General features: G+C 36.9%; 1 protein-coding gene across 4 annotated transcripts in view; it reads left to right on the forward strand.

Annotated features, from left to right (window-relative positions):
- The window catches only part of LOC128994009 (influenza virus NS1A-binding protein homolog), a 56,688-nt gene that overhangs the window by 20,641 nt on the left and 23,642 nt on the right, over positions 1 to 12,405 (forward strand). The window contains exon 1 of one of the 4 annotated variants that reach the window (XM_054418198.1): positions 1,226 to 1,308. The exons of the other annotated variants lie outside the window; for them this stretch is intronic. Within the exon in view, the coding sequence (XP_054274173.1) occupies positions 1,260 to 1,308 (49 nt within the window). The 5' untranslated portion in view covers positions 1,226 to 1,259. Of the gene's footprint in view, positions 1 to 1,225; positions 1,309 to 12,405 lie in introns of those variants that run through there. 4 annotated transcript variants of the gene reach the window in all.

Genomic DNA, 12,405 nt, shown 5'->3' on the forward strand with positions numbered 1-12,405 from the left:
ATCGTGATAAAATTGCATCGTTTACTTTCGAGACGGAATAAAATTGTTTCATAAAAATTGGGAGAAACTGGTAAGCAAATTAAATAATAAAGTAGGATGATAATTTATAAAATTAATTCTTCAGCGTAACCAAAATTGAAATGTGCATAGCAAGGTGCGTCTAGGTATCAAGCAACGTTTTTTTTTCGTTCGAAAAGTTAGTCAAAGAATGCCAGCAGAAATATACGCTTACTGACGTCTAAAGTTTGCGTTGTTCGTTCGAAGAAAATTTTAAATGACTTGCCTTTGAGTTTTAATAAGCGGAACAAACGGGCCGGGTCGTCTCCTGTGGGACAATTAAGTTTCAGGAATCAGAATCAGAACAATGAGGTAGGCGACCCAGTTGTCGCGCCCTGATGTCTGAGACTGCGTTGGATCTTTGCCAGAATGTCTACTGAATTGTGTATCCCTAAACGGTAGAATAAATCCCTTTTTATCCCACATTTAGATAGAAAATATCCATTTTGTCGTATTGAAATCTCGCCGCGATCTTATGTGTTGACAATGACTATTTAACTAGTAGATATTCAATGGCGTTGGTAATCAGTAGCAGAGGGCTTTTGTGGTCAAAATTGAAAAATGTGTGATTTAATTGTGACACGTTTGCATTGAACATTTTTTTATACTTTTAGGATCAAAACTCTTGAAGGATTTGGCTAAAATTGCTCGTACAATCGATTCTTCTCTTATAACATCAATGTGTAACTTAATAGGGTAAAAGAAAAACCCAAAATTCATTTTTTTTAAATCTTAGCAATTGTGTTACTTGTATTTGTATGTTATTAAAGCACTTGTCTACAACCCAGTTCACATTTTGTGTTAATTTACCGACCCTTTACAACTTCCGGGCTTTGGCCGTTTCCTCACAACTAATTTAGAAAAATCCTACTGTCGTTGAAGTAGTTCAGCAAATAAGTAAAGAACCCCATTAATCGTCTTATTGTTATAAAATCCGAAACTATTTCTTTAATTCCCTTGAAATTAGAAAACGTGTCAATAACATGGATCAGTGTTGTTGTACAAGTAAAATCCATTGTTATTTACTGCCATACAAAATATTCTACACCAACTTCCCAATAGGAAACCATATTGTACCATCTCCTCGTTTGAATTCCCTCGCGCCTCTTATTTATCCCACGTGCGGGATAAAATCCCCGCAGTGGGATGCTGCGGTCCACTTCGTGTACTCTCGACGCTGTCTCTGCCCAGTCTTTTACAACATGCGGTACGAGAGGGGTCTATCGCTCGCCAACGGCAAACTACACCTCGGTATGTAAAATATTTTGTTTTTTAAATGTGTAATAAGTGTCTTAGGGCCTTTAGAAGTATTTTTGGGACGATGTATTGAGTTACCTACTGTGCTAGGCGGAACACGTGGTCTTATTGAGTAGCCGGAAAGATCTATAAATAGGCCTACACCAATGTTGACATTTTGGTTTTGACGTTGGTTCTTGTCAACTTTTAGCTGTCGTGAAATGAAATATTATTTATTTATACAGGCAAAAGTGGTGTAACTTGTGAGAATTTCAGTAGCCTTGTCTTTCTCTGCACTGCGATTTGGAATTTCGTTTGTTCGTTAGTTTATCATTTAATCGTTTACATAATCTGTATGGTGTTATATAACTATCTGTGTAAATGATTGAATCGGTGTATCAAATCAAATTGTGTAGTTGGCAAATTTACAAAAAAAGTTTTACTGTATGTTGTATAGTCAATGGTTGTACTGCATTGTTATATTAAACTTGTATATTTTGTACCGTAAAACTAACAATAAACTAAGTCTCCATTTTAGAAGATTTTTTTATATTTTTATACTACTGTATTTACTTTTGAATTTTGTTTACCTGTCTATTCCTTAGCCGATCACTTTCTTTACAATTTTGTACTCTCCATTCACTTGGGATTCCATAAAATAATCATTGCACTTCCTGTCGATTTCCATTCGATTGTTTTTAAATCTTTCTAATTTTTAAACTCCTTTTTCCTCAAAAGTTTGCAATGCGGTAGCAATGAACTGCTACAATTAACCGACAATAGAATGCAACGGCCTCACTAGCCTAGAAATAGCTATCTGGCGAGGTCCTCGGAGATAGCCTGTTGCTCTTTATGCTGATAATTAGTAGTGTAGTCTAGTACTTCGCTGGCTAAGTTAGCCACGTGCCAGAACTTTGCTGACGTATGGCATAGCGATGCCAAATGTCTTCTGTGAACTACATCGCTACAAGTGAGGAAAAAGTTATAGGGTTTGTTTTATTGCTGTGTGCATAGTGGTTTATGGATTCAGAAGGTCTTAACTAAGAGATTTGTTTGGGATGTTTTATTAATACGCTTTAAGGGGTAGTTTTAATTAGTTGCAATGCTTCACAAAGAAGAGGCGAAAGTAGCATGGGTCGCAGCAATACACCATCGGTAGTACTGTGACCTTAACTTACCGAAAATCAACAATTGTCAGCTTACTTTCATCGTGCAAGCTTGCAAGTTAAGGATATTTTGTTATATTTTAACAACATTACTGTAGAACGACAGTGATGCAACAATTATTTCATATGATCAAATGATATTGATTAAATACCCAGAACTATTTTCGGTTGATTATTTTCATAATAAACTGGCCATATTTCAGTATTCTACAACTATGTTTGTTGTACATTTATTATTTTTTGTATACTATTATTTTGAAAAACATGACACTACTATCACATCCATGAAAAACTACGTGTAATGCTAAACTAAACAAATAGAAATACATAAATATTTTAAAACCCTCCACACCCATATCTAGTACGAATTGCTAATTTTGTTAACTAACGTTTAGTTTGACGGAGAATGTATTGTCAGCATTTTGCCGGTTTTCATTTCTAGTCTATCGAGGTTTTACTTTTTACAATTTGTATAAATACCGCAAGCTAAGGAGACCTCACTTCTTAGGTATAAAGGTCGCAAGTCAGTGACTTTGGCAATCATCTTTGTCATTGCGAGTTGAGGTTCTAAGGTAGGCGATAACCTTGTTAGCATTGCGTAACCAACCGGTTTTTATTCCCGGTTTGTCAGAGCGGCTTTTGATCGATTCCTTCGGGATTATTCTGCGACCTGCGCGCTGCTTCGGGATATTTCCGCTCGGAGCACGACCTGTGTATCCGTGGATATGTACTCAGGACGCAGAGATTCAAAACTGTACTACGAAAAGAGTAGGTATTGATAGAGGATTTCGATTAAACTTCGTATTACAGGAAAAGAGAACAGCAAACGAGCACAGCTAAGTAGTCCAGCTATTCAGTACACATTTAAGTGCAGCCAGATGATTATAGAAAATTACACCAGCGAGAATAGCAAAATTACAGCTAAAATCGTTACAGCTAACGAATACATAACGCTTCCACAGAAAATGCATCAGACCTTCGAAGCATATTATACACCTATACTGTAAATACAATACGGTACACTATGCATACGAATAAATAAAACTACCTCTTGGTAATTTTGAATAGCGTGTTCGGCGTTTGTGTAAAATATTGGATGATTCACCCACATGTTAGACCAAACAGCTTTTCACAAAACCATATTAAAGTATTATTAAAGTGTGTTATTTTGTTTTTGAACAAGAAAGGTACAGTAATGTAATATTTTCTAGACACCCCTGGAGTCACGGTATAAGATAACCCGTTCTCTAAAGTTGTGCTTTGAAATGCCTTTCATGTTTTGGTGAACTTATCCAGTAGAACCTTGATAACAAGACCCTCGATAACGAGTCACCCTTGATAACAAGAGTCATTTTCAAATCCCCTTGAAATTATTTTACCCCTAATCACATGTTATTGCAAACCTCGATAAGAAGTCAACCTTGATAACAAGTCTTTTTTATCCCTATAAGAGTCTTGTTATCAAGGTTCTACTGTATTACAGTATAATGGTTGCATAAATGGCGTTTCAGACGTTTTGCACTTGCATCTTTCAGTATTTACCATTTAAGCTATTTTTACAATTTACAAACAAAACTCTGTAAACACTTTCCTCAGTTGCATGTGACTCATTATGTAACTGACAATCGTCGATGAATCGCTGAACCGCCAAAATTAGACTGGTCAAAGGTGAAGCGAGTTGCTGGGTTGCTGGTAAACGAAGGCGAAGGTCGTTTGATAAGTCTTATCAGAGGCTCGCCGCCTCCACTCCACCACTGATAACCTTGCCAATACGAACCGGTTAAATCGACTTTCGTTTTCAATACGCGGAATATTTGAAATTGGAATCCTCGTGCCTGAGAGATTAGTGAAATAACCCCCGCCGCAGCAAACCTGCAGACTAAGCGAATTTCCATTTACCTGGCTAGATTTCTACTGAAAGATTCCCTTAAAATTGTCAGATTTATTTCCTATTTGAATAACATTAATTTTAGTGAGTAGGTCTACTTAGGTTTATTCTATTTAAATATATCGAGTAACAATCAAACTACAACAGTTTTTTTTATTCTCCATAAGAATAACATGGTAATTTTAAATTTACAATTTTTTAATTATCTCCGTAACCGTTAGGCATACAACAACGCTTCAATATACAAAATTGTTTCTTTTTGGGCTCTATAAAATTGTTTGGAAAGAAATTATGAAACTTTGTTTTTTGGGTCAAAATGGGAAAAAAACATTTTTACCCTATTAAACCCCCCATAAACCCCCGTTCTCATGGTCCGATTATGCTAGTTCGTGAAATGGTTTGAATAAATGTTAATAGACATTTTGACTGAAAAGCGTCGTATTTACCACAGTGGTTGTGAAGGTTTTTTCCCCATCCAAACAGTGGTAAACACAGGAGCAATTGCGTAAAATGTGTAAAAATAAAGCACACTCTGTAAAGAATTTGTGTAGTTTTTGTGGGAATATTTGTTTTATAAGGGTTTCTCCACTCAATTAAAACGTACATAATTGTTTTCAGTGTAATAGTGAAGTTTACTTCAATGAGAATTATGGTAAACACAAAACAACTGCGTAAGATGTTTGAACTACTCCGCGTCCGATAATTACTCTGGCCTTGGCAAAGTCCTTGGAAGTTTAATGAACTATCTAGCAATGACTATTGGTTATTAACTATTGGCTATTGTTTATGGAGTACGAACCTTCTGAGATTCTAAACTAACCCGCTTCTGGTTACAGCTGTTGACAGCTAATGAAAAGTACTGTATGAACCTTTTGAGTCCCGGCAGAACACACATGTTTCGACACAGTGAGTTTCTATGACCAATCTGGAAGTCGTTTAGTGAAGAGGTCGTGATAAGAGGTGAGATCCAAATCAAGTACGGAAAGTATATGCAACCATTTAGATGTCGTAGGTAAATACTTTTACAATGCAAGTGGTGCACCACTTTTCCTTATAGCTCTTATCACATTTTTTGTACGCTAAGCCTTTGCGACAGCCGGTATTAGTCACTATCTAACACCTAGACATGGATAAAGCCACGTGTTTGTGAAGGCTAGCGGATAAAAACGTGTTGCGGATACACGGCTAATAGGATAATGGCTGGCGGGGACGTGGATTTTTTTTTTTTTTTTTTTTTTTTTTTTTTTTTTATTGGTAGGTGGAATGCGTTACGCACTTCCCGATACGTTGAGTACACCTCCTGGAGCGCCCGACGTGCCGGGGGAGTGTGGGACTCCTACGGGTGTCACCGTAGTTTACCCACTAAACCACCTACCCCCTCCCTGTCCTTGCTCCCGGGAGGGCGGTCGCAGCGAAGCAGGCTGGTGCTGTGCTGCTTGAAGATCTTGCTGGGGTTGTCATCTCTAGTAGGGGTCTCTCAGGCGGGGCGGCGGGTGACGCGTCGTTCTCCGCTGGTTCTGGGGGTTGGCTTCTCGAAGTACTCTCCTTCGTAGCTCAACCGAGGGTGGCCGCTCGTCAGAATTTGTCCCGGTTTTTTTTTTTTTTTTTTTTTTTTTTTATAGGTAGGTTGAATGCGTTACGCACTTCCCGATACGTTGAGCGCTCCTCCTGGAGCACCCGACGTGCCGGGGGAGTGTGGGACTCCTAACAGACGTGGACATCGATTGAGGAGGCCTTGCAAAATCTACGTACCGCAAAGAGGACGGGGATACCAGGGGTACGGTTGCCACGTGTTGCAAATCATCTACTTACTATAGAAACTGTAATAAAACATTAATTCGAAAAAGATACCAGTTTTTTATACCTTTTTCTGGTATGGGTTTTTATTTCAAATTTGCTTCGAGAATAACCGATTTAAAAAAATTCTACTTTGCAATTGTGAGTTGATTAGGATGATAAATCTATAAGTATGTTCAATCCAATAGTTCTATCTCAGAGTAATAAAACAAAAATTATAAATGTTGTATACATTTAAATGTATTAATTTAAAATGTATAAATAATTTAATAATATAATAATTTAATAATTTAATAATAACTAATTTAGAATGTATAAATTTTGTTTTATTACTCTGAGGTTCTATCCTTAAAATCTTAAATGTCGCCGGTTCGATTTCAAGCGATATTATTTCTGCACTCATTCAGTAATCAATTCTGGGATTCAGATGCCATTTGTCATTAGACCATCTGGTCAGACTAACAAAATGTAGACATTTAGACTACAAGACCAGTTTGTACAATTGCATTACAAAAACGTAAAAAATGTCAATTGCATAATTTATTTTATCAACATCAGTTTGTACCAGTAAAAGCATTACATTTTGGATACTGCAAATAGACTAGCTCATTTTACTTCTTTGTAAAATTTGGCGCATCTTTATAGCGAGTTTTAAAGGACCGGCAAACCTTTGGGTCTTCCATGTGGTTGATGGCTGTACTACTAAATAATTTGTAAATGCAATAATGCAATAATTTTTAAATATTTCGCTGTGTATAGATAAAGAAGTGGTTATTAACAAGTAGTGATTTTTATCTAGTTTAGTTAGAACAGTTTTGTCTTAAATATGAAGATAAGAAACATAATGATTTCTCTACACTTCCAAACCAAGCGTAGACGTGCTGATCTGCCCGGTGCCCGCGATACCGCGAGACGTAGAGTGGCTCAGTGCGTAGTTTGTTGATGTAGCAAGGTCTCGGCTCCGACGCAACATAGGTCAATAAACTGTCACACTACGCACTAGGCACCGGTTACGTATAAACAACTGTAGGAAACACTACAGCATCACTGTTGTAGGACAATCCTCTTGTTGAATATTCTTTGCGAGAGTGACCAAGGTGAAGTCGCGTTCAAAGACTAAACTACGGTATCAATCAATTTGTGGTGTTGATAAGGGATGGATCAGAAATTGAAGTAGACATTCTATATCCATGTCACGTTAAAGATTGATGGGCTTAGACAAATAATATAGACTAGTTAATTTAAGAGGCAAGTACTATAGACACGTTTTCACTGTAATATATTTTACTAGCGGTAAAAAGAGGTTCGAGGTATCTTTCACAGTGCATTTGTCCATCCATATAGGTCTCAACATGTGCGTGGAGCGTAAGCAAACTAATGGGCAAAAATGTACTGATAAATTGTAAGTGTATTTACACTTACGAACCCACATATCTGCAGAGAGCACAGAATTGTGCTCTCTGTATATCTGTCTCAGTTTCGTAGTCCGTCGTACTCTCGTGCTGACAGTCTGTCAGTGCTACTACAAGTTTATAGCTGCCATTGCCTACACATAGCCTACTTACCTCTGTAGTTAGGGTCAGTAGATAAGTTATTGACGTACAATACTGTAACTGTACTGTCACCAAGTTCTGTTACCAAAATCTGTCTCGTACACCAACATCTGTCACTAAACTGTTTTAGCCTTTAGTTATGGTCTTCACAGCTCGACTCAAATCAAATATATAGCATTTGGATACCATCACAAAGTTATCTTTCAATCGGCAAAGTAAAGTACAGTGTAACAACCCTTGGTGACGTCAGTTGTCAGTTGTGATAACAGATATCAGTGTTGGTCACGTGTCCGCGACAGACTACTCTGTTGTTGACAGTCGGATTGTGGAAGCCTCAATAACGTGCATTGCAAGTTTCCTCTCAGTAGTGTGTGTATTTAATATGAACATTGTTTGAAATTCACCAATGCAACTAAAATTTGCCTACAAGAAAATTCGGTTTAGGCCTACCTGTACAATTGCAACTGTACAGTTACGTAATGGTTTTCAAGCAATTGATTTGTGTACCGTATTCTTGACAATGGGTAGTGTAGGCAGGTTCAATATCAGCTGCATTCACTATCTTATCACTGCAGTCAGCCACCACACCATTATTGGCTTGCCATGGTCTGTGGTCTATGAATATGGTGGTCGCTGATGGTAACAAAACGGATAGTTTAAAAAAAATGTTAACAGACTGCAATTAATGTTACAACAAATGTTATTATTGACTACGACCACTATATAACGCCTACAATTCTCGACTACACATTTGATTTTTTTTCAGTTTCCAATTAAACAGTTCAAATTTTAAATTCGAACCATCAAATAAGTTTAGACTCAACAAGCTGTAACGGTGTTGAATGGTGCAACGAAATAAATTTAGAAAGTCATCAAGTATTCCGCCAGAGCCGGATACGCGTTGCCAAGTTTGAGTAATTCGTAATTAGGTTGCGCGTCTTCTTATTTTGAATGAAAAGGGGCTCACCGGTGTGTGACGACTATTTTCGGGAAGCTGATGAAATTAGCAGTTCTAGAACTACTAGTGCGGTGCCAAGGGTGGGTGGGGTGGATGAGAGCTTCTGGTAGTTGTGACGCTGCGATGACGTCATTGTCGTGTGATTTGGACTCAGACTACAGTGTAGTGATCATGAATCAACACTTGATGTGGTGTATACATTTTCATTATCGACAATTTTAGATATCCCACTCCCATGTTAAAGTTGAAGTCAAATTATGACGAACTGAGTTGAATTTAGCAACAGATCTGTTGTCGATCACCAATTTCTATGCTGACTGTCTAACCGAGCCCAACTGAAAAGGCACTTGCAAAACAATAGTACCTCTTAGGTAGCATCTCTTATCAAAGTGTCACATTTTACTATTTTATATTCAAATTAAATGGTTACGGTTGGGTCTAGGTTGTCTACTTCAGAATCCAAACGTCAGTGGTATAACTTCGCGAAACTGCACGTCAGTGTCCAGAAAATTTGACATAATTTCCTGGATTATTGAATGTCCAATAACAGACAAACGATGATTAAAATCACAAAGATTAGGTTTTTATTCGCCGTTTATTCTTTGGTGCGTTGTACATAATTTAGGAAAAACAATCAGCTATAGAGCATTGTTTATTTTGAATCATTATCATGTGTCGGTTCTATAGTTTTGCCGCTGAGAAAGCGACCTCCTCTAGCGCTCTAGCATTGGTTTAGCATTAGCGCGCAGGTTGCTTTCTAAGCGGCCGAACTACTATTATCCTTTTTGAACACTGCAAGTTGAATTCTTATACTATTCTACTTAAATCTGAGACCTATTTTGATATTATTTTGTGTTACCGATCACGTTTGAGCACGTGTGGTCCCTCCTTAGTTTATTATTATACTAAAAGTTAAGCATGAGTTAACAAATTTTTATCCTCACTTGGTCGAAATAAGGTTAAAGTTAGTAAAACTAGAATTAAAGAGAAGACAAACAATCTTTTAAGTGTTGCAGGATATAGGTCTACTTTAAATCTCTGGACCTAAATCAATCCAAGGGAATGATGAATTTGAAGGGAATATGTTTAATCTAAGCACTATTGTTATAACTGGTAGCTAGCGTGCGGGGATTGCATTGATTTGTGGACTCAATAACTTACTGATGCCAAATTGTTCATATCGCTAAATTTAGCTTGGAGACAACACTTATTATCTACAGCTGTCGTGAAGTAGAATGTCAGTTGCACGTTTATTCAATACGTTGATGTCACTTTATATTCTGTGCCACTGGTTATTGGCGTTATTGCTACGTCCTTGGCCTTACCTTGCGTGGTCGGCTGCATGTCACTTTCATGTCATATAGTATCGGCTGTCGATACCTGTGATGGTTGCGGCAGGTAATTTATTCGCTGTAGGGTTGGCAATAGATTCCCAGCACGCCGTTGTCCTCGCAGCAGGAACAGGGTTGTCCTATTTAGTACTGTAGCTTGTTATGCATAAAAACAAAAAATAACAACTCTATGCATGCATGTCTTGTGGTGCATGCATGGTCTGAGCGCGGGACTTCGGTTCCTGAGGCCCCGGGTTCAAATCCCGCCAAATCACCAATTTATTTTTTCTAAGTGATAATGCCATAACTGCTAGGTCTAGCCTGAAGTAATGTTTAAAACGATCCCGGCCTAGTGCCTTGCGTCCTAGAACAAAAAAAAAATATATATATATATAAAAATAAATGCATACATAGGTCTTGACTTAGTCATTGCGCGGTTTGTTCTTTTTTGTTCCCTGTTCGATTCGCAAATAATGATATTATTGCAGTTGGGTCTAGTTAAGTTAGGATAGTTGTTTTCATTATAAAAAATGTCATATTTCCATTTAAAAATAATATATAGACCTATATAACTGTCCTAATCTAACCTAACCGGAACAAACTTTCTTTTAAAGTAGATGGAGTTAGAGGCAGCTAATAATTTGGATGTGACAACCAATTAAGTGTTTAAAACAAAATCACTTATCTATGGAGTAATTGAACATGTTACATTTTAATTATTTAAAGCATACTCTTAATATATGTGCACAATAACTTAACAAGTGAATATAACAAAGAACGAATTGCGAACTAACTCGACTCAGCAATTGATGTATAAAAGATTCACAGAGTTATTTTTTATGAATCACAATGGCAATAGGCTACTCTAGAATTCCAAATCCTGCGGAAGAGACGCTGGTACTGATTGCTAAACTCTCTTGTCCTCCCGCTCCCATTGTACAGTTTTTTTTTTTTCAGAGTCACTCCCTTATTAGTTCACTACAATACACAACTGTCCGTTCCCTATAACACTTGTAGACACACCTTCAAGGCGATCGACCTTAACCAAGGTCGTTCAGTAAACCTCGTGAACAAGGAATACATGAAGCTAAACCATGTATTTGCACAGGGAATCAGCTTTAAGGCCCTTTTATGGAAATTATCTTTATTCGTCTAACCAAATCATTATCAAATCAATTAGTAGGCTACAGTATATTGTCTGTTCAATGGTAGTAAAATAAAGTAAAAATAAAATTCCTAATCTACTAAGTCAGAGAACTAAAATTTAAAATGGCTAAAAATGAATATAGACTAGTTACTGTATTTAGTCATTGGTTGATTTGTTCATTGTTGATGCATAGCTGCATTATTGGTTGCATTTTTATTGAGGTTTTTTTGGAAAATCTATGTTGGAATGTTTAGTACTGAAGTTGAATTATTGGTCGATTATTATACCGTTAATTTATAGCTTTATAACTATAATCTCTATTATATCTTGTGACCTAGGATTTCTAAGAGGTAATTTAAAGGTTAACGTATAAAGAATCTGTCTTGTCATGGCCCACACACTGATGCTGATATCCTGTTCCCAGAGGCAAGGAAAGTTGCCCCGGTTTCCCCTCTTATACGCACATTTCCTCTGTGTCTGCTCTAGAAATAATCAGTATTCACCAATAAACACATAGTTCTAGGTCTACGTAAAAATGTAAAACACATGACTGTTAAACACTCACGTGTGAGATCTGAAGAGTTATTTTGGAGCTACGATTGATTAAATTTCACAATTCGCAACACCTATCTACTTTCTCCTGGTACTTTTCCCATTTTATTTTTACCATTTATTTTCTATACCTTTTTAAAAGTCCCTTGTGATAACTGTTTCATAATAGCCCAACACAACTATTTCTCAATTTAGAATGGTAACTGGTTTGTAAACATTGTTGTCCATTAAACAATCGTAGTACATATATGTGTTTAAGTTTTTTAAATCCACTTCTTTCCGAAATTGTGTTGTTTACACGGATGGATGAAGCTATTTTAGGTATTGTAAACAATTCAGTTGTTTATAGAGCTTGTGTGGCCCAGTTAACCTATCATTGTTTTCCCAAACAAACAAACCTCCGTAATTGTTCAGTCAGTGGTGCAAAACAAAAGATACACATTTGAGAAGTTGTTATTGTTCTATATTTCAACATGAAAGATTTGCACTAGAAGTATTGGATTAATTGTTACGGCTTTGTTTTTTATGGAGGTTTTTCTATGGGTGTATGCAAAGTGTCATTTAACAAAGAGTGGTTGTTTTGTTTTACTAGTTTTTGGTTTATCGGGTGACACAGATCCAAATTGTTTTCTCTTGCTTATTGACACTATATTTTTAAAATTGCACTCTTTAGATGTAATGGCCTTCTGTTTGTTTAAACTACCGGTACTCTTGTTAAGA

The sequence above is a fragment of the Macrosteles quadrilineatus genome, unplaced genomic scaffold, assembly GCF_028750875.1.
Source record: "Macrosteles quadrilineatus isolate MER2022 unplaced genomic scaffold, UCM_ALF_1.0 Scaffold_5__1_contigs__length_97177068, whole genome shotgun sequence".
Classification (NCBI taxonomy): Eukaryota; Metazoa; Arthropoda; class Insecta; order Hemiptera; family Cicadellidae; genus Macrosteles; species Macrosteles quadrilineatus.